The sequence below is a fragment of the Sebastes umbrosus genome, chromosome 16 (assembly GCF_015220745.1).
Source record: "Sebastes umbrosus isolate fSebUmb1 chromosome 16, fSebUmb1.pri, whole genome shotgun sequence".
Classification (NCBI taxonomy): domain Eukaryota; kingdom Metazoa; phylum Chordata; class Actinopteri; order Perciformes; family Sebastidae; genus Sebastes; species Sebastes umbrosus.
The window spans coordinates 7,470,658-7,493,503 of NC_051284.1; the positions used below are offsets into that span (position 1 = coordinate 7,470,658).

General features: G+C 43.8%; 1 protein-coding gene across 1 annotated transcript; it reads left to right on the forward strand.

Annotated features, from left to right (window-relative positions):
- The first annotated feature begins 9,569 nt into the window (after positions 1-9,569).
- LOC119474425 (b(0,+)-type amino acid transporter 1-like) lies at positions 9,570-13,259 on the forward strand. Its single transcript, XM_037746458.1, has 2 exons — positions 9,570-10,336; positions 13,203-13,259. Exons 1-2 carry the CDS (start codon positions 9,638-9,640, stop codon positions 13,257-13,259), a joined length of 756 nt encoding a protein of 251 aa, XP_037602386.1. The 5' UTR covers positions 9,570-9,637.
- Positions 13,260-22,846: the final 9,587 nt, after the last annotated feature.

Sequence of the window (22,846 nt, forward strand, 5' to 3'; positions counted from 1 at the left end):
AATTGGTATTGCTCTCTACCAGGGAACTGTGGTCCTATGATGGCTGGAACAATCTGAAATTATGTAACTGAAGAGTTGAATACGTCCTGAGGTTAAGTAAACGGGTGGGGTTTCAGTGGAAAAGTGTAATTGTATTGAAGGAGTTATTGAATAAGACCAATAAGCAATCCATGTCATGGTGACCTATGTCAAGGCGACCTGCAATACCCTAAAAAGATAAAGCAATAAATGTTTTCTCAGAGGTGAAAATACAGTCAATGTTTATGATGTAAGTATTTGTTTATTACCCTGTCATTAAAACAATGACACCCACTCAAGCTAGAATATAGATAATACCATTCAATTAATGTTTATCTTATTTTATATCCACTACCCGCATGACTTTACGCCGTTATACATCATGTAGGATGTCAGTGCATAAGAGTGTTGGAGTTGGATGATAACCTTAGAAATGATAAAGCAGTCCAGGGATTTGAAAACGGTTTAATGTCAGTCTTTTTGTCTGATTAAAATAGTCTACTAGATTAGCTTTATTTTTTGGTAAAATACCACAATACCCAGCATGCTGGTGACCCACCTTGATGGTTACAAAAGTGTCATCAAGCAAACTGCTATAGTCACACACCAAAATAACAAACCAAAATAGGAATCATCCAGTCCATGTTTGTGCCTCGTGGACATTCCTGAGATCTACTGTTATCTGGAAACCAGTTCGGGTGTTTAAATGTTATCCACAACAACGCTTGCAAAATAAAGATGAGTCAGCTTTAAGAGTGGTAGGTAAATTGTATGCCAAGTGGTTATTAGAGGCCTACAATAAGGAGCAGTTATAAAAAATTGGAAAACATATTGTTATTGATTTGCCTAATCATTGGCACAAAACCGTAATTTGTCTTTTTGACAAGAATTCTTGCTTGAGCTGGACAAGGAGGGGATTAGTGCTAAGGATGAGGGCTATTGGGGGGCGGAGAAGGTCTGCGCTGATAACTGCAGCCGATTACACTGTTGTCAGGATATTAAATATCAGTCGCTATACAGTAAGCCCCATAGATGTGGGTCAATAGGGGCCTACTACACCCACTGGTAGGTTTTTATCTAGTCAAACATGGTAGATCACCGAAAGAAGGTACAAAAGAAGATGGACAGCGTGCCTAGCACACCGTAGATATTATGACAGAAGCAGAAGTCAGGCGCTGTAGACAGTGTGAACTCCATAAGGGGTGGAGGGGCAGACCGGAGTTTGCATCCTGTGTGAAACCAACTATGTGTTAATAGTCTTTGTGTTCATAGTTATTTAACCCAAAACACAGTTTTTCCCTAAACTTAACCAAGTGTTTTTTTTTGTTGCCTAAACCTAAAGAAGCCTTTTTGTTTGTGTTCAAAACGTGATGTTTCATTCCGTTGTACAATGTGTTAGAAAGGTGACAGTGTGCTCTAGCACCGTTAGAAATTATAACTTCCTAAAACTTTTGGTGGCAAGTGTGAAAATTGCTTATTGTAGGTGTTGCACACCTTGGACACAAGTGACTTCCAGGCGTGCATAAGTTTAAAATAAATCTTACTTCTTCTCTGGAAACACAGAAACCCAGCACATTAGCATTGCGCGGCTACATACTGCCGATACGTCTGCTGATGACGCTATACGCGCTCCTGCATCTCACCCAAGGACCCCTTAGCTGCCCGAAGTGCCTGTGTGACTTTTACCTCTTTATAACCACAGATAATCCTACCAGAATACTAGTTGCTAGTGCACATACACATATCAGATTAAAAATAAAACAATACATAACATATACATGAGATGAGAATTAAAAACAATACATAGCATATACATGAGAATGAGAGTGGGGGGTGTGTCCAGTGTCCATCACTATGTCTAACATTACTTCGTGGTTCCACACACTCTCCCCTCCAAAATGAATGTCGTCTCGATATTAAAGATTTCCCAGAAAACTGTGTCTTCAACTGGTGAGTTATAGCAGTAGGTAAAACGGAAGTCAGTCTTTGGGATACTCTCTGTACACAACAGTCTTTGACATGACATTTATCTCCCTCGTTATGTCACGTGACAGCCACAGACACCACTGGCCAGGTGATATCTGAAGTGCTACTCCGCTACTCTTGCGGGCTATGTATCTCAGACTGAAAGGTTTTGACCCAATTTCTACCCCATAACCCATTACACAGACTCACATGTACTACTGTATGCCTCACATATGTCCAGTTTTCTACAATATGTCAGTGGTCTGGATTCTGGTACTCTACTTAATCTGAATCGATGTACAATACTGCATGAATTTTAAATTCAGAGTCCATCTCATCTGCTTCATCAGATGATGTTTCTTGCTCAGCCTCCGCCGTTTCTCCATCATCCACATCTGGTTCCATCCTGTCTTCAACACTTTCCTCTGGACACTCATCTTCCTCGCGGCCTTGCTCAAGTTCCCTGTCAGCTGGTGGTGGCTGGAATTCCTCTGCTTCCACTCTCAGCTGGCTTCTGACCTGTTTGAATGGCTCTGCTGGTCATGTGGTGATGAATCTCCAGTTACTTTCATCCTCTGAACCACTGTCGAGGTCTCTGTCTGTCTGCTTTGCTTGCCTTTTACTCCTCTCATTTGTGTTCAGCTTTCTCTTGTCCATTTTCTTTTTCTCCTGCTTATCTTCTTCCACAGGCAGAAAGTCGCAGGGCAGTAACAGGTTCCTGTGCAGGACTCTTGTCTTTCCTGGGCCTCTTTCAGGTTGCACGACATAGACAGGACTGTCCTTGTGCTTCCTCTCAGTTACAATGTGGACTTGCTCCTCCCAATAAGATCTGAGCTTCCCAGATCCCCCTCTGTCCCTGAAGTTCCGCACTAACACTCTACACCCTGGCTGTAGTTCCACTCCATACACCTTCCTGTCGTACTGCTTCTTTGCTCTGTTTTGCTCCTTCTGAACTGTCTTTGATGCCAGCTTGTATGCCTTTTGCATCCGCCCTCTCCACTTACTTGCATATTCGCAGTGAGGAAGTGCTCTGTCACTTGGAGTCAGGCAAACATGATGTCGACAGGTAGCCGGGGATTTCTACCATAGAGGAGGTAGTACGGGGCATATCATGGTTGCTTCACTTCGCGTACAGTTATACGCATGCACGACTTTGGCTAAGGAGCTCTTCAATCTGACTTGGCTTCCTCTGTCAGGTTTCTAAGCATGGAAAGAAGTGTTCGATTGAATCTCTCGGTCTGACCGTTTCCAGCTGGGTGGTAAGGTGTTGTGTGTGAACCTTGGATACCACAGTACTCTTCCAGCTTGGGAAAACAGCTTATTCTCAAACTCCCTGCCCGGATCATGATGCAGCTTGGCAGGAAATCCGAACTTGAGCACGAATGTCTCCAAAAATCTTCTCAGCTGCTGCGGTTTTGCTGACTTGTTGGTGCATGCGTATGCCTGGGCAAAGCGTGTAAAATGATCTATACGACCAGGATGTCCTCGTTATCCTCCTTTACTAGCTTTCCAGATGCAGGTAGTCGAAAGGGTATGTGGTCACCACATTAACCAGCGGTGCTCGAGTTGGCTTGTTCGGCCGCTTCCGTTTCAGGCAGCTACACACCTTGGTCACATAATGGTCCACCTCTCTTTGCATATGAGGCCAATAGAATCGATCACGGATCAAGCCGAGTGTCCGCTCCACTCCTAGGTGTCCCATTTCTTCATGTAGCTCCCTGTAGATCAGCGGATGGAATGCTGTAGGTAACACTAGCTGTGCTCGAGCCACTGACTTGTGGCTCGAGCTCGAGGTCTCTTCCTCGCAGATGAGGCCACTGTCCTGTGATGACATACTCTCGCACCTTGCCAATGACTGGATCATCCTCTTGTGCTTTCTTTAGGTTCTCTGTGGAGATTTCTGCCACTGGGGATGCTACTCGTTCATGCTCTACATCAGTACATGCTGCAGCAATGGTAACTGGACACATCCAGGGCTCATGTTCGTGGGAGTCAAGCTTTAGTGCCTGTGTGACAGTTGTTATCACTTCTGGCTCCATTTCCTGTGAACATGTGTGGATGTACTGCTCCATGTCTAATGGCATTCTCGACAAACCATCATTTTCCGCAGGTCTCCCACAGTCTCAGGTTTGCGGTCTTTCAGCGCTTGGACTGGCGCTAGCTCAGCAGGATCCATGCAGTAGCCGTCTTTGGATACAATCTTTCCCAGAAATTTCACTCTGTCCTTAAACACTTCACAGTTTTTAGTTGTCAGTTTTACTCCATGTGCTTGGTAGCGACGTAACACCTCTCTCAGGTCACGCAGGCGATCCTCAAACAACTTACTGTGGACCAGATTGTCGTCCAAATACGGCTGAGATGTTTCATCTCTCAAACCAGCGAGGCACTCCTCCATGCTGCGCTGGAACTCTGCTGGAGCCGAGGACAGGCCAAAGGAGATCCTTACCCACTCGTATAAACCCCAAGGTGTTATAAAGGCTGTGAGTGGTCTGCTACTCTCCTCAAGGAATCCCTGATGGTACGCCTTGCCCTGGTCCAGTACCGAGAACCATGCACCTCCCCCCTCAGGCTGTTCAGCATATCTTGTACCCGAGGGATAGGTGGTGACGGTCTGGAATGGATTTTTGGTTCAACTCACGGTAATCCACGCAACAGACGTAAGCTCCCATCCTTCTTACGCACACACACGAGTGGTGATGAGTATGGGGACCGGGAATTACAAAATCCATCCTCTGTTCAGCAGGTCCTCCAACTACTCTCGTCACCTCTTGTGGAGCGGTTTTGGGTACTAAGATGCAGGTGCGCCTTACCGGAGTTGGTGTCACTCAGTCATATTTTTAACTGCAGAGATGGAATGCATCCCACATCATTCTCGTCCTTTGAATATGCAACACACTCTTCTCGTTAGCATCTGTTCACCTTTTGCTGCTGATCTGGAGATCAGATGATCAACTGACACTGGTGGGTCCCATGAATCATGTTTGCCGGTGTCCAGCTATTCATGTTTATCTTGGTGATGATTTCAGGAGCGTTAAGCTGTGCTTTCAACTTGCTGTGCTGGTCGTGTTTTCACTTGCAGTGGCTGTTTTGGGCTGTGGTTTCACTGGCACGGGCTGTCTCACATCGACTGGGTAAATAGCCTTGACTGCTGTAGCTGTCCAGCACTGTGCGAGGGTTGAGGGTGATGTCAATGGGGCTGTCATTCGTGACAGGGATAGCCACTTTAGACCAATTTCCCTTCTGCAGGCAGATGACTGTTTCATTAATGTTTACCCCCCTCTGGCCACTTTGGAACTCCTCTGGTTCAAAAAGGACCTTCCTGTTTTGTGCAAAGGGGACCTGTCCTCACACTGCACTTAACCTCCCCGGTCTGGCCTGCCGGAATCACTGTCTTGAGTCTTCCAACTTTCACCACGCCCTCCTTGTCGCTCTGGTCACAGCTCCTCACTATCTGGATCAACACATTTGCTTTTTATAGTTCAATGGAGAACGAAAGCTCTCATTACCACCACAGGTGTAACTTCTGGATGCTGCTCCATTCCATTCATCACCAGATGCTCGATCACATTGTAGCCAATGATCGGTGGCTCTGCTACTCCTGGCTCATTAGAGATGAGCACTGGCACAAGTAGCTCTGGCTGTGGGGCTCTATTTGAACCCAGCTTGAACTTCAGTTCAACCCAGCCTGCAAAGGGTATGGGTGTCTGGTTTGCTGCTTTGCCAATGAGGGTCTCGTCCTCACCCAGGAGTTCATCCGTGCTCCGTACCCGGACGTGTGGAAGGTGGGACTTTCTCCAACTTTCGTTGATAATCGTGACCTGCGAACCCGTATCCCACAGTGCTTGTGTCGCTACTCCGTCAAAGAAACAATCCACCATGCACTTCTTTCCGATGAGGGCTCTCAACTTGGCCTGGCGACTTAATGACAGATGGCTGGCATAGGTAGCACCCACAGGCTGTTCAGCCTTCCCACTTTCCACTAACTCCGCCTCCAGCTGCCTGATTCGATCACAAAGAAGCTCATGTACCTTGTCATTTGGTTCAGTGTGGCTTGGAGCTAATGATGTTGGGGGTGTGACCGTCTGGATTGTCACCTTCATGCCATCAGGTGTTCCTTCCTGCCTCCTTTGTCCTCTGCAGCCTCTTGAAAAGTGCCCTGACTTTCCACACTTGAAACAGTGGTCACACTGGTCACCTGTTCCCTGCCCCTGACATGCTTTACATCCTCTCTTAACACCCATTTTTATTTGGCGTGTGGGCACTTGAGGGTTAGCTAGGCTTTTCCTTATTTCTTCCATTTCTTCTCTCAGTAGCCTGACTGTTTCATAAAGCTCTGAGTCTCTTGAACTGGGACTAACAGGTGTTTTGCAGCTCTTGGACTTCATAACTTCAGGTTCCTGCTCTTGAACCCCTACTCTGGCTTCAGCTGCACACTGACTCTGCTGACTGATCTGCCTTTCTGTCTGTAGTTCATTTACTTTTGTGACTTTGCTGCTTGTGTTCTTCCTTTGCTTGGATTGTCTTTCTGATTCAACACTAGCAGCTTCATTCATCCTGTCGATGAGTATTTCATCTGTCACCCTCTGATCATCGAGATAAGGCTTAAGTTGAAACTTGATATGGTCACTTAACAGCCCAGTACTAACTGACCTCAAGAATTTCTTCTGGATGAGCTCGGCGCTGTACTGTTCATCTGGCTCTACTTCTCTTGAAGCAAGTAACAGCCTTTCCTTTAACTCAATTGCTCTAAAGAGGAAGTTTTGAGAAGACTCACGAGTGTCTTGTGTTATATTTACTAGTCTGTGATATAGATCTGTAGAACTGTCTTCTTTGAAGTGCCCCTTTAATATGGCCTTTAACTGGGGGAGGGTAAGGTCACTTTTTTATCTCAAGCATATCACGAAGACTCAAACCTGGACTGATTGACTTGACCACAGCTTCCATGACTTCAGCTTCACTGTGTCCCTTACTCAGGCCTTTGTCCATCTGATGCATCAGGTTCGTGTATGACAGTCTGTCCTTCTGTCCCTTTTCCCCTATCTGACCACAGATCTTGAATTCTCTCCTTATTGTCACTTCTGGAAGCCTGTTCACAGCTGCAGGCATCACATTTTGTGGAGCTGAAACTTGGCTTGGAGATGCACTGTTCATTCTTTCACTCAGTAACCTAACTTCATCCTGCAGAGCTTGACTGTTTAGCTGGAGCTGTGAGTATTTCTCCTCCAAACTCATTTCTTCAGCCGTTTTCTGGCTATCTTGTGCTGTGCTCTCTGTGTTTTCTTCACTATGAGCATTTCCAGTCTTTTCTATTATTTGCTCAATTAATTTCAGCAATTTTCTCAGATGATGCCTTGCAACATCCTCCTCTTCATCATTAATCACATCGTCCATGGATTCTGTTATTTGTCTGATTAATGCTCGCCTTGTTGTGGCATTTCCTCTTGGGATTTTAGCTGCATCACACACGTCTTTGAGCTGCTCCAGCTGCAAAAGCCATAGTCTCTGAGACATGGTCTCTGCCAGCTCCTCCAGATCCATTGTGTGTGATGTAGCCACGCCCCCGACGATGCGCGCTCCCGTCGTCGTCAGTGAAAGGCAATCCCCGTCCACGTTGTCACACTGAGCACGGCGTTAATCATCCCAGCGATGCCTCTAATATTTGTTGCACACTTGGACACAAAGTGACTTCCAGGCGTGCATAAGTTTAAAATAAATCTTTACTTCTTCTCTGGAAACACAGAAACACAGCACATTGGCATTGCGCGGCTACATACTGCCGATACGTCTGCTGAATGACGCATACCATGAACATTCACATTGGCTATGAACACACAATAAACATAAAATGTCTGTTTCCTGTATAATCTTCAAAAACACATTCACACTGACCACGTTCTGCACACTCACAACTCATATCCTAGCAGGCCCCTGTTGGTTACACTATAAATGTCCTCATTAGCAAACGGCTAACACTATTACACACAACATACTTCTCACAGCTTGCAACACTCTGTTATAAACCTCATGTTTGCATTACCGCTGGTCCCTTATTCATACACATTCTTTATACATCTGTGTCGCTATTTTTATACATCTTTTAACCACTTTAGCTCACCTGGAAACACAGAAACACATCACATTAGCATTGCGCGGCTACATACTGCCGATACGTCTTAGCTGCCCGAAGTGCCTGTGTGACTTTTACTCTTTATAACCACAGATAATCCTACCAGAATACTAGTTGCTAGTGCACATACACATATCAGATTAAAAATAAAACAATACATAACATATACATGAGAATGAGAATAAAACAATACATAACATATACATGAGAATGAGAATAAAACAATACATAACATATACATGAGAATGAGAATAAAACAATACACAACATATACATGAGAATGAGAGTGGGGGGTGTCCAGTGTCCATCACTATGTCTAACATTACTGTGGGTCCCACATAGGGCATCCATCTCTGTGGGTTTAGGGAGTATAGGGAGCACTGAGTGAGAATTTTGTTGGTGATTGTATTTGGTATGATGTGCCACCTTCTCTTGTGATGCCACCCTGCAGTTTACCCTCTGGCAACATTGCAACAAAGCTGTGCAAGCTATGACAGATAATTTCGGTCTTCTGCTACAAGCGTTTTCACCGTGATCAAGGAACACATTTCACCACAACATGTTACTTGTCTTACATACACAAACTTTGCCTTATGATTCGGAAAGAGTTTGACCATGATTGTGAGGAAGGGCTGCCCTGTCTTATGCTGGACACATGAGGGGTGACATAGGAGAGTACTGGTTTCAGCCCAAACAGAACATATTGTACATAGCTGTGTTATGGGGCACCCTGACCGGTCTGCAGCTACGCAGCCCCATACGCAACAAACTGCAATGCACTGTGTGTTCTGACACCTTTCTATCAGAACCAGCCTTAACTTTTTCAGCAATTTGAGCTGCAGTAGCTCTTCTATTGGATCGGACAACACGGGCCAGCCTTCGCTCCCCAGGTGCATCAATGAGCTGCGGGTCTGACCCTGTCGCCGGTTCACCGGTTTTCCTTCCTTGGACCACTGTTTGTACATCCTGACCACTGCAGACCGGGAACATCCCACAAGAGCTGCAGTTCTGGAGATGCTCTGATCCAGTTGTCTAGCCATCACAATCTGGCCCTTATCAAAGTCACTAACATCCTTATGCTTGCACATTTTTTCTGCTTCCAACACAAAGTTCAAAGTTCAAAATGTTCACCTGCTGTGTAATAGATCCCACCCACTGCCAGGTACCATTGTAACGAGATAATCAAAGTTATTTACTTCACCTCTCAGCGGTCTTAATGTTATGGCTGATCGGTATATAATTAATGGAGAAAACGTTTAACACCACCAAAGTCAATTGCTTATTCAAATGGCTTCAGGAGATTTAAAAAAAAAAAAAATAGAGATTGTTTGACTGCAGTCTGCAGAGCATAAGTTATTATTATTGTATTTATTGTTAGTCCTGATGATCATTGGCACTGCTTCCTGTAATGGGTTTTCCCTTGGGCTTTGGGGAGACAGTGGCAGTCTCTCTCTTAATTTACAGGCAGGTCTGTGCATGTCCAGTGTCCACTGCGAATGCCTTTCAGGAAGCAGCAGCTTTTAGACAATGGAGAGTGACACGCAGAGACTCAATCTGAAGAGAGAAGTGGGGATTATAGGAGGTGTGTCATTCATTACTGGGACCATGATAGGATCTGGGATTTTCATATCCCCCCAGTTTGTGCTGTCTGCTATCGGCAGCCCCGGGGCCAGCTTGGTTATATGGACCTGCTGTGGGTTGATATTCTTGTTGGCGGGGCTCTGCTATGCTGAACTGGGCACAGTCATACCAGAGTCTGGAGGAGAGTTTATCTACATTCTGCGGACAACCGGAAAAGTGGTGGCCTTTATGTTTGTCCTCAGCTTCATCGTTGTCATGAGGCCTGCCAGTGCCACAGGAGTTGCCCTGAATTTTGCTGAATACGTCATGGCCCCCTTTTACAGTGGCTGCTCCCCTCCACAACTGGTGTTGAAGCTGGTGGCTGCAGGAGCTATCATGGTGCTGACCATAGTTAACTGTCTGAGCGTCCGCTTGGCCACCGGCATCCAGGTGGTTTCTATGGTAGTCAAATTGCTGGCACTGGCCGTGATCATATTGGGAGGTGTTGTGATGCTTTTCCAGGGACACACTGAGAACTTTGATAACTCCTTTGAGGGAACCAATGTGGATGTCAGCTCCATGGGCATCGCTTTCTATCAGGGCTTGTGGTCCTTTGAGGGTTGGAACACTTTGAATTATCTAACTGAGGAGCTGAAAGATCCAGAAGTAAGTGTTTCTCTGTTTTCACAGTGCAATTTCATATTCAAGAGTTTCTTAATCTACTATAGGCAAGGCAAGGCAAGGCAGCTTTATTTGTATAGCACATTTCAACAACAGGGCAATTCAAAGTGCTTTACAGAAACATTCAAGAACATTGCGACAAAGTGCAAAAGATCATTAAGACATAATTAAAACAGTTATAAAAACATTAAAACATTAAAACATTAAAAATTAGAAAATAAAACAAGCTAAAAATAAAAGCTAGGATAGAAACTAAAATAGCGTAAAACACAAAAGAGTAAAAGCTCTAGTGCTGTATCAGATCATTATCTGGTTTAATGAAAGGCAGCCGCAAACAGGAAAGTTTTAAGCTTTGTTTTAAAAGAGCTCAGAGTTGAAGCGGTCCTGCAGTTTTCTGGGAGCTTGTTCCAGATATTTGGTGCATAAAAACTGAATGCTGCTTCTGCATGTTTAGTTCTGACTCTGGGGACACTAAGCAGACCTGATCCAGATGACCTGAGAGGTCTGGATGGTTCATAACACAGCAGAAGATCGGAAATATATTTTGGCCCTAAACCATTTAGTGCTTTGTAAACCAGCAGCAGTATTTTGAAATCAATTCTCTGAGAGACAGGCAGCCAGTGTAGAGACTTCAGAACTGGACTGATGTGATCCACTTTCTTGGTCTTAGTGAGGACTCTAGCAGCAGCGTTCTGAATCAGCTGCAGCTGTCTGATCGATTTTTTAGGAAGACCAGTAAAGACGCCGTTACAGTAGTCAAGTCGGCTGAAGATAAATGCATGGACTAGTTTTTCCAAATCCTGCTGAGACATCAGTCCTCTAATTCTTCTTATATTCTTCAGGTGATAGAAGGCTGTCTTTGTAATTGTCTTTATATGGCTGTTAAAGCTCAGGTCAGAGTCCATCACTACACCAAGGTTTCTGGCTTGGTCCGAGCTTTTTAACATCACAGATTGTAGGTGAGCACTAACCTTTAATCTTTCCTGTTTGGCTCCAAAAACTACTATACTAGTGCAATGCCCATTCAAAACATGCCTGTTCAGAACGGGCTGTGGAGTTGCTGCTTGCAGCTTTCGAGAACCGCTCATGCAAACAACTTCACACTCGAGACTGCCCTTTCTCGGTTCCTCAGCAATACACCTGCCATGACATAGTTGCATCACACACCCAAGTTGTGGCTGCACACGGTCAGAAATATTCGGTTATTTGACATAAAGTGGAGCATGGATTTAATGAGTGGAGGTATTTTGCCGGCGGTAAAGTTATACGTTAGTATGGCAAAAACATACACAATTTGAGTTGCAATGGCAGAGTGGCCCTGTAGGCTCATGCTCATTGGCTCGGATTCAGAATCAGAAAGATTTTATTGATCTCAAAGGGGAAATTGGGGCGTTACAGTTGCTCTTGTATAAACATAAATGTGAAAAAACAGAAATAAAGGAGTATGTAAATGATGTACATTATGCTAAAACAAAATATATGTAAAGAAATATAAGTACTAAAATTAAAAATGAGAATAAAATAAATGTGAAATATGTGCAAATATATGCATTAAGCTGTGCATTATATAGCATACAACCACAGTGCAAAAAAAGTAAATAAAAAATGCTGAGAAGTGGGATCTATTAAGTGTGTTAAATATGAATGCCAGAATGGTATTAATAAGAAATTAATACTTATATTTCTGGAATGTACATTATAAATGGTGTATTAATGACAGTATTTCACAGTTGAATTATTGTACAAATTATTGTAGTTAAGTCAGTAAGTGTATAGCAGCTGACACAGCCATCAGGGAGTCCAGCTCAACGTCACCGGCCTTACGAATCAGTTTATTGAGTGTTGGCGTCCGCTACCCTCAACCTGCTGCCCCAGCACACAACAGCAAACAGGATAGCGCTGGCTACCGCAGACTCGTAAAACATCCTCAGCATTGTCCATTGACTCCAGCGAAGTGAAGAAAAGTTTGGTTGTAACGTTATCTATTATACTTATAGCATTAGCAGGCTATATCCATGATCCAGCAGCTACAGTGAACTGTAGTCTGCCCGCTGCGGACGACATGCTGGACTCAATCTGCAGAGCCCAGAAGCTCCGCCCCTGCTGCTGCATAGAGCGCTGTTGCTTGTTTGTAGAAGGTTTATTAATATTGAACGTGTTGCGTGACCCAATTGCACCAAATTCGACAAAGCACTCCCTTGGGTCCCCAGCAATGCACCCGCCAAGTGTGAATTTGATCGGATGAACAGTTCTCGAAATATGCGAAAAGACATACCCTTCTTTGCTTTATAGTTAGATGGATTACTTGGGGTTTACTATAAAAAAAGATAAAAATAAAGATGAGTCAGCTTCAAGAGTGGTAGGTAAATTGTAGCCAAGTGGTTATTAGAGGCCTACACTAAGGAGCAGTTATAAAAAATTGGAAAACATATTGTTATTGATTTGCCTAATCATTGGCACAAAACCGTAATTTGTCTTTTTGACAAGAATTCCTGCTTGAGCTGGACAAGAGGGGATTAGTGCTAAGGATGAGGCTATTGGGGGGTGGAGAAGGTCTGCGCTGATAACAGCAGCCGATTAGACTGTTGTCAGGCTATTAAATAGGCGTTATCAGTCGCTATAAGCCACATAGATGTGGGTCAATAGGGGCCTACTAGACCCACTGGTAGGTTTTATCTAGTCACATGGTAGATCACCGAAAGAAGGTACAAAAGAAGATGACAGCGTGCTCTAGCAACCGTAGAAATTATGACAGAAGCAGAAGTCAGGCGCTGTAGACCGTGATCAAGGAACACATTTCACCACAACATGTTACTCGTCTTACATACACAAACTTTGCCTGATGATTCAGAAAGAGTTTGACCATGATTGTGAGGAAGGGCTGCCCTGTCTTATGCTGGACACATGAGGGGTGACATAGGAGAGTACTGGTTTCAGCCCAGACAGAACATATTGTACATAGCTGTGTTATACACCGATCAGCCTTAACATTAGGACAGCATGGGCACCCTGACCGGTCTGCGGCTACGCAGCCCCATACGCAACTAACTGCGATGCACTGTGTGTTCTGACACCTTTCTATCGGAACCAGCATTAACTTTTTCAGCAATTTGAGCTCCAGTTTTCCTTCCTTGGATCACTTTTGACCTGACCACTGCAGACTGGGAACATCCCACAAGAGCTGCAGTTCTGGAGATGCTCTGACCCAGTCATCTAGCCAGCACTATTTGGCCCTTGTCAAAGTCGCTCACATCCTTACGCTTAATTGCCCATTTTTTCTGCCTCCAACACAAAGTTCAAAGTTCAAAATGTTCACCTGCTGTCTAATATACCCCACCCACTGCCTGGTGCCATTGTAACGAGATAATCAAAGTTATTCACTTCACCTCTCAGCGGTCTTAATGTTATGGCTGATCGGTATATAATTAATGGAGAAAACATTTAACACCACCAAACCCAATTGCTTATTCAAATGGCTTTAGGAGATTTTTAAAAAAAAATAGAGATTGTTTGACTGCAGTCTGCAGAGCATAAATTATTATTATTTTATTTATCGTTAGTCCTGATGATCATTGGCACTGCTTCCTGTAATGGGTTTTCCCTTTCGAGCTAGGTCAGAGCAGGACAACATGTTTGCCACACCTTGCTCCAATGAGAAATGTTCATTTCAAATGGCTTTGGGGAGACAGTGGCAGTCAGCCAATGGAGAGTATCACACAGAGTGAGTCTCTCTCTTAATTTACAGGCAGGTCTGTGCATGTCCACACTGTAAAACTTTTTCCTGTAAAATTACAGTAACTTACAGAAGAAACTGCTGCCAGTATTTTACTGTAAAATTTACAGTATCTGTACTGTATCAAAGAATACAGCAACTTACTGTAATCAAAGCATACAGTAATTTGCTGTAATAATTCAAAAATTACAGTAAAATACTGGCAGCAGTTTCTCCTGTAAGTTACTGTAAAATTTACAGTATCTGTACTGTATCAAAGAATACAGCAGCTTACTGTAATCAAAGCATACAGTAATTTGCTGTAATATTTCAGAAATTACAGTAAAATACTGGCAGCAGTTTCGCCAGTAAGTTACTGTACAATTTACAGTATCTGTACTGTATCAAAAGAATACAGCAGCTTACTGTAATCAAAGCATACAGTAACTTGCTGTAATAATTCCAAATACAGTAATTTATTGGTTGCAGTTTCACCAGCAAGATACTGTACAATTTACAGTATCTCTACTGTATCAGAGAAATACAGTAACTTGTTGTAATCAAAATGTCCAATAATTTCCTGTAATAATTCCACAAATTACAGTATTTTAAGCATCTATAAAAACTAACAAGCAAATGAAAAATAACAATTTTGAACAATAAACACAACAACATGGCATATTCATATTATTCTTGTTTATTATAATAACCTGAGTTTGACAGAAAATAACATCCAAATAAAACATTCAAATACTCAAGCTCTTACAAATAAAAATGGTGTGATGAGTTGTGAGTGAGTAAGAGACACAGTGTGTGTGTGTGTGTATCTGACTGACTGAGTGAGGGTGTATATTTGACTGTGTATGAATATCTGAGTCCATGGACTGAGTAAATACCATAACCTTTCTGTTTCAAAATTAAATAGCCTCCCCTGTTACACTGAGGGGGTTCACTAGACAGAACCATCCTATTGAACAATACTGTGTGCTGGCTAAACATCTTCAATATTAAACGTAGAAATAATGCCAGGTTGAACATTGTAAATAGAATAAAATTCAAAAATACAAAAATAGCCATTACAAATAAAAATACTGTTGTGAATGAATGAATTCATGTGTTAGTGTATCTGAGTAAGTGACGGGCTTAAAACATTTGTACTTTGTGGACTGAGTAAATACTGTAACTTTTCTGTTTCAAAATGAAATAGCCTCCCCCGTTACACTGCGGGGGTTCACTAGACAGAACAATACTGTTGAACAATACTGTGTGCTGGCTCAATATGGTCAATTATTAAATGTATAAATAATGCCAGGTTGAACATTTTAAGCAAAATTAAATAAAAAATAACAATGTGAATAAGTGAGACACAGACATAAAGGGATTTTCAGTAATTGAGTGAGATATGGAGGGTTTGTCTCTACAGACAGAGTCAGGGATGTGATTGTTAAACTCACACAAAGTCCCACTCGAAATCCATGAGCTTCCGCAGGAGGGTGCAAACATGAGGATTCAGGGATGTCCCTTTCTTATGAACCATTTTCCCGCTCTTCTTGCTGGTCACCTTTCCCTGTCGTGCCTTTGTCCCTCTCTCTGGGTTGATCCTGACACAGCTTCTACAAGGCATAGCAAGGTAAAACAAAAAGACACAAATGTTAATCAAACCACCTCTTACCTAAAATTAGACCGCTAAATATTGTTAGTATAAATAATACCTGATTTATTATAAGTCCCCAAATCGTTCTTTTTCATGCTTTATGTTTGCAATGCATATTAGAGTAGATACACGTGGACATGGTGAAATACTTCTTGCTAATATAGCTTACTTGCCTGATGTTTTATGAGTGTCACACTTTTGGAATATGCATATAACATTGAGTGTTTTTGGTAACTTGATGACTCTTTGATAATTATCTATTTAATTTAATTATTCAAGACTAATAACAATGGGTTATTAATTTATATATGAAATGATATTATTGAAGGCTAATACTGTTTTTATGTTTCTTGTATATATTTTAGAACCACACATACACACCCAAACGTCCAAGTGATCATTTAAGCTTATTTTGGAATGAACTCTCCATACCCTACTCTCTGATCGTATGTCTATCACACATAGATAGATACAAGGATAGCTGTAAGGCCCAAACATCTGACACAAATGACTATATGGAATTCAAACTTACCTCTGTATGAATTCAAGTGTCCAGGCAGCGTGATCCTGATATTGGAGGTTGAAGTTGTAGTAGGATGTGAAGACAACAGCAAGCCCCAACGCAGACAATGCCCCTTCACACACCACCTGACCCTCGATGCTTACCATCGAGCGCTGGTCGGAAATCATTGGACCTGAAACACAATGCAAAAAGCTTTAGGCTGAATACCAAATTGACCATTTGACGAATTATCAAGTGGCCACTTACCGCTTTATTGTTTTTGTATGGTATTGGCATTTCCAACTGATATTTGAAAACCTTTCTAAAAAAATGTAAGCCTCCGCTAGATATCAGGAATTCTTGATGTAGGATGTGAAGGAACTGGCCTTCTACCTCCGAGAGGTCAAGGCCCAGTTACGTGCTGGTTAATCTTGTGTGACAAAGAGATTTTCCAAACAGACGGGTTAAAGCATAATAATACAATTTATTCCGAACAATTAATGTTGCATAAGTAAAAATAAAAGAGTTTACAGATATCTGGATCCAATCAACATGTCCCTGACAACATACAGTGCATGGGTCAGTTCGCGAAGTCTGAACCCCGAGCTCTCCCTGATCCAGTCTTTTATGGTTTACACAATATCAATAGTCATGAGGTGTGACGCGTGATGCCTCTGCTGCATTCCTCCTTCCTCGTTATCACCTTCTGGCTCCGTCCTCATGACCTTGGAACATAAAACATCATCTGCCACACTCCCCTCTTTTCTCACCCTTGACTCTATTCATAAAACATCCAATAGTGAGGCCTTTGTATGCATTTTTAGAGTATAATAAATCCAACAGACCCTCTTTTGAACTTAACTAAGTTCACCTACAGATAATGTTACATACAGATATATTTATTATACGCATAGATAATGTTACGTACAGATGTTTTAATTATAAGCATCATCACACAACCTCTTCAGGATCAACATCTTCACTATCCCCCACCATTTCCAGGAGACCCTGTCTCTCCGCTTGGAACATGGCCATCTGATAAGAAGGAGGTGCATCCGGATGCTTTTGTTGCACAGCAGAAATAATCACGCGCTCAGTGAGGTGGCGAATACATGGAATACAGCAACAACCACATAATACTAAGCATGCACACACAGCAAGGATTGAGGAGAATAGAGATACCACCATGGACTTCCATTTCCCAAAGGTACGGTCTAACCAGTCGTTAATGGGGCTGTTGATACCTGAGTCATCGTGCATGGATTCAGACAGCGTCCGGAGCCCCTCTAGCGCCTTAGTTACAGTCCCGTCCGGCGCTGTATTGTTAGGGATGAAAATACAACATGAGTCTTGGAACATTGAGCATACACCGCCTTTCTCTGCCAGCAGCATATCTAATGCCATTCTATTTTGGATCACCATCAGTGACGTAGGAGCCATTTGTTCAGCTAGTCCGGCAATTGCATCACGAGTTAGATTAGTCAAACGGAGAACATTATAGTGGATGTAGTTAATGCGGTCAACATTTTTGTTAGGAGTGATAGGGATCAGAGCGCTCATTATAGGTATGTTTTCAAAACCTGCAGCTATTTGGTCAGCTAGTTTATATTCATTAGGGGAGCTACCTCACTACATCATTCTTTATAATCTTGGTTTAGCCTTCCCCCCCTTGTAGCCCACACCTTCCACCCTGCTTCTGAGTGAAAGCATTGTCTATTGTTAAAGAGTTACTTGTGATTAGCCAGTTTTAGCAGAGTGCAGAGGCGAGGATGATAAGTAATGTATCTAAACTAGTACAGTCTGTGCTTTCCCAGGTTATTCAGATTTATCTGAGTACACAAACTCTACACAAGGGTCATGGTATTTTCTCTCACATTCCCTAAAACATTTAAAATACATGACAAATCACATGAAGAAAGTTTGTACAGAAGAACGAGGACAAGAGAGGTAAACACAAATGCTACAGCAAACGCTACTAGCAGTTTGCCGTACTGCATGATGCTTCTAGTTTGTTTTCCTGCGCGCAACTGAAAAACTTTTATCTGGGTGATCCTATTTTATACTGGTTTGGGAAAGGAAGTGAAATTTCTCTCTGGTGGATTCTCCCCACCCCTGGTTTCTCTTTTTTATCTATTTTTATCTATTTTTGTCTATTTTTGTCTATTTTAGCATTTATTCTAAGCAACAATTTTTAATACAATGTGATATATAATGTTTTTCAAAAACCACCTAGATGAGTCCACCTAAACAACCATGTTAGCCTGATTTAACTGTAAATACAGGCAAGACCTTGTAACCTTCTTTCCCTTATGTGTATCTCATCACAGTCACAGTTTATACAGTATATGAAAAATAAAAAATTATACGTGACCCTCTTTTCACGTAGCCTGGGCTCCTTGTGGGGCTGCCTCCTCTGCTTCAGGTCCTGTCCTGCTGCTGGAGCACTGTGTTAGGTGCCACCAGTTGAGTCCTTTTCCTGCGAGCTGCACAGCTGTTGCAGTTCTGGCCAGAACCTTGTGTGGGCCTGTCCAACGTGGCTCCGACCACTTCCTCTTTAACACCTTCAACCAAAGGTGTTCCGGTGGTCCGGGGTCAGGTCCTGGAACGTCCTCTGTGACAGGGGTGACAGGTTTGTCACCTGTATAGGAGAGAGCTGACACAAGAGCATTAACCTTCAAATAGTATGGTCGGTAACCGAGGTCAGGAAGGGGAGAGGGATTTTGGGACGGCCCTGGGAAAGGTCGGCCACACGTAAGCTCAAATGGTGTGAGTCCTGTTATTGTGGATGATACACAGTGCCAAATTTGTGGTGTAGTCCCAGAGCCTTTTCAACAGATTGCAGGTCTTTATTTTTGAAATGTGAACCATTATCTGACCTGATCAATTTAGGAAACCCATGTTTCGGAATGTACTCATTCACCAGATATTTAATGACTGATTTTGCGTCCTCTTTTCCCGTAGGGTAGGCCTCAACCCAACGTGAAAATGCGTCCACAATTACTAGGAGGAATCTTTTCCCCCCAGCCCTTACTCCCATATCTGTGAAATCCATAAAGATTTCCTGTCCCGGGGCAGTGGGAGAAGGATGTTTTCCTGCCCTAGGAGTGATGGTCGGTCTGATGTTACATGTACTACATACGTCACACTTATTCAAGAAGTCAGTTATAGTAGCATGTTTCCGGGGAATCCACCAGTGGCGGAGATCTCGTAACATCTGTTTGTGGCTTTTATGGTCAAGTCCATGAGTCTGAGTCAGTATTGAGGACATCCAACAGGGGGGCATAACTATTTGATCTCCGTTATACCATATACCATCAAACTGTTCTATAGCTCCCTTATCTTCCCAGATGGTTCGTTCTGCTGCTGTGGCAGATTCCTGAGCTTGTATGATGGAGAAATCAGTTATCTCAGAACCGAGATCTGCTGTGGTCATGACCATCATAGTAGGTAAATACCCTGCCGCCTTTTTAGCGGCTGCATCAGCTGCTTCGTTTCCTATACTCTCTAAATCAGTGCCCTGACTGTGTCCTTTCACTTTGATCACAGCTACCCTCTGTGGTAACTGGATTGCTTCCAACAACTCTTTCATCAACTCCTCATGAGCCATAGGTTTATTCTGACTAGTCTTAAAACCCGCTTGCACCCAGCCAGACATATCTCTGTGAATTGCATTGCACACATACGCAGAGTCTGTGAAAATATTCACTGCCTTCCCTTCCGCTAACCGCAGAGCACAAACTACAGCCGTAAGTTCTGCTGCCTGAGCAGATTGTTTCCCATCAAGAGGTAACACATTATATGTCAGCCTTTGGCCTTCATATGTAAATGAGAAAATGTCCTGTAAATGATCTGCTAAGGGCAGGCAAAAGAAGGCGTTAGCCAAATCTATACATGTGAAAGATGTATGGGCTGGGGTGAGCATCGAGAGAGCAGAGTGGGGGTTCGGTACTGGTGTAACAGGAGTCAAAACCAGGTCATTGATGGCTCTTAAATCATGAGCCATTCTGTATGAGCCGGAGGGTTTGATTACTGGCAAAATGGGAGTGTTCCACTGAGAGTAAGATTTTCTTAATACTCCCGCCTTTATCAGTCCTTCAATCGTAGGAGAGATACCCTGGGCTGCTTCCACTTTATGCTTATACTGAGGTCTCCAGATAGGGCAGTAAGTCTTCATCTCGAAAGTTACCGGTTCCATGCTGCACCTGCCAACATCAAAGGGGCCCGTAGACCACAGTGAGGAAGGGAGAGTTGCCAACATGGAAGTGGCTCCTTCACCATCTAACATCTCCCTACCGTGGTGGCGTGTTAGTAACTCATGTTTGCAAAGACCTGACACTGCATTGTAAAAAGAGAGTCTATATATGTTAGAGGATGGTGAGATTGAAACCCCCAAAAGGGAAGTGGGAACCCAGTCTGTCAGAGCGACTGCTGCTTTAACCATGGGGCCTAAGTCTTTAGCCTGATGTTTTGGAGCTATGGCTAGGGACACATGGGGAACAGCTTCTTCTGACATGCGATACCATTGTTCTTGTGCTGGGGTTAATTTTACTGCGGCTGCTACTCCTGCTGGTGCTATATAAACATCTCTTACTCCTATCCCCCAGGTTGTATCTAACAGGTTCTGTTGGAACTCATCTTGATACATAAGATCATTATTTCTGTCATAATTCAGAGTGCAGTGGAGAGGATCGGGAACAGGGAGGTAAGGGTGTAGAGCCCTAATCCATGGTTGCCACATGTTGTAAAAGTCAATCAGAGGGTTTCTGTCGGCTAGCAGGGCCCAATATATGTCTGCACAGGGTGGTGGGGCATCAGGTGAGGTATCAGGACTCAACATGCACATGCGATCAGCACTGGAGGGCGAGGAGCACACCATTTCTTCTCCTCCGGGGAAACTCACTATCACAGCTTCTGGTGAACAATGTACAGAAGCCCCCAGTGCTGCCAAAACATCTCTTCCCAGGAGATCACGTGGACAATCAGGTGCATACAAAAAGGGGTGCTCCATCACCTGTCTCCCAAGCCGGACAGGAAGGGGAACAGTAAAAGGCAGTCTTTGTTCAGTGCCGGAAAATCCCAAAACGGAAACATAGTGAGAGGAAAGGGAACACATAGGTTCAGCTAAGGTGGAGTAACGTGCTCCCGTATCCACCATGAACCATCTTCGCTTTCCGTTCACTGTCAACTGGAGACAGGGCTCTGCCAGCCCCTACCCCTCCATCTCCGTCGGGCACCCCTATGGGAACATTCCTGGTGTATATGGACCAGGTGGAGGTCCCTGCGCAGAGTACCCGCTGTATGCCTGCATTGGAGCTAGCTGTTGGTTTGGTGGAGTCTGTATTGTTGGCTGATATGACTGCTGTGGAGGCCCTCTCATCTGCTGTTGTTGTTTCTGAGGACAGTCACGTGCCCAGTGATCCGGGCTTTCGCAGATGTAACAACTGCCTCCTCTTGGTTGGGCATACCCCCTCCCCCTGCCTCCTCCTCTCCCTCTGCCTCTATTCCGGCCTTCATGATAAGGGGGCTGCTGATATGGGGCAGCTTGGTAAGGAACATGATACTGGGGTTGATACATAGCCTGTGACTGGCCCTGCAGTGGATAAGGATTCTGTGGCGGGGCTGGAGCTGGTGCTACATTTTGAGCCATCTGGGTATCTTTTTCTTTCCCTCCCTTTTTTTTTATCTGTCGCACGAGTCCGTGCGTCTGCCAACTGTAATTTAGTCAACTGAGCTACCATCTCTTTTAATGACTCACTTTCCTCTTCCTCCTCCTTGGTTTCTGCATCCTGATGATGACAGAAATGTGTTTCCCATCTTGATGATTTTGCCCCTGCCATATCTGGATTCTCTTCCATCTTTCTCTTAACTCCTTCCGGAGCATGTTTTAACAGAGCTATTCTGAACAGAGGCTGCTGTGATTCTTTATCTGGGTTCACCCCCGTAGCCCCCGCCCACTCTGTCTTTGCTCTTTCTATGAACGTGCGTCCACTCTCCCCGTTCTTAATCTTAAACACCAAGCTGTGGAGCTTGCCCGCTGGTATGGGATACTTTTGTCTAATAGCATTACCGAAGGAGGTAGCGTAGGGGTTAAAGTTCCAAAGTACCACCTAACACTTGAAACAATGGTGCCATAACTTCGTTTGTATAATCACTGTCCTGTGGGGTTGGTACCGGACTAGGGGTAGGAGGAGGATAAGGAGGGGGGTTGGGATGTGGGCCAGGTGGGTACTGCTGATGGAGGGACATGTAATGTGGCGGCTGGCTAGTATGTGGGTTTGGTGGTGGGGGTGCGCTAGGACTGGGTGAGGGTTTCACTAGTGGTTTTGCTTCAGCGGTTTTTGCGTGGGTGGCTTTCGTCTGGCTGCCTAAGGCTGATAGTGCAGCCATCTGTATCACATTATATTTTACCAATATACTTGCCAACTCGTCTTCTTCCTTCCTCAATTTCCTCCTTACAAACATATTTCCCTTTTCTTTGTCTTCTCTTGCTTGCAGCAGCTTTCTATGAACCACCTGTATTAATGCTCTCATTACTGGCATAAATTTGGCTTCACTTCCCGTGGCTGGAAAATGCCCTTCCTTCACTGTCATGTTATACCACTCATCTAGGTCTTCAGTCTCTTTATT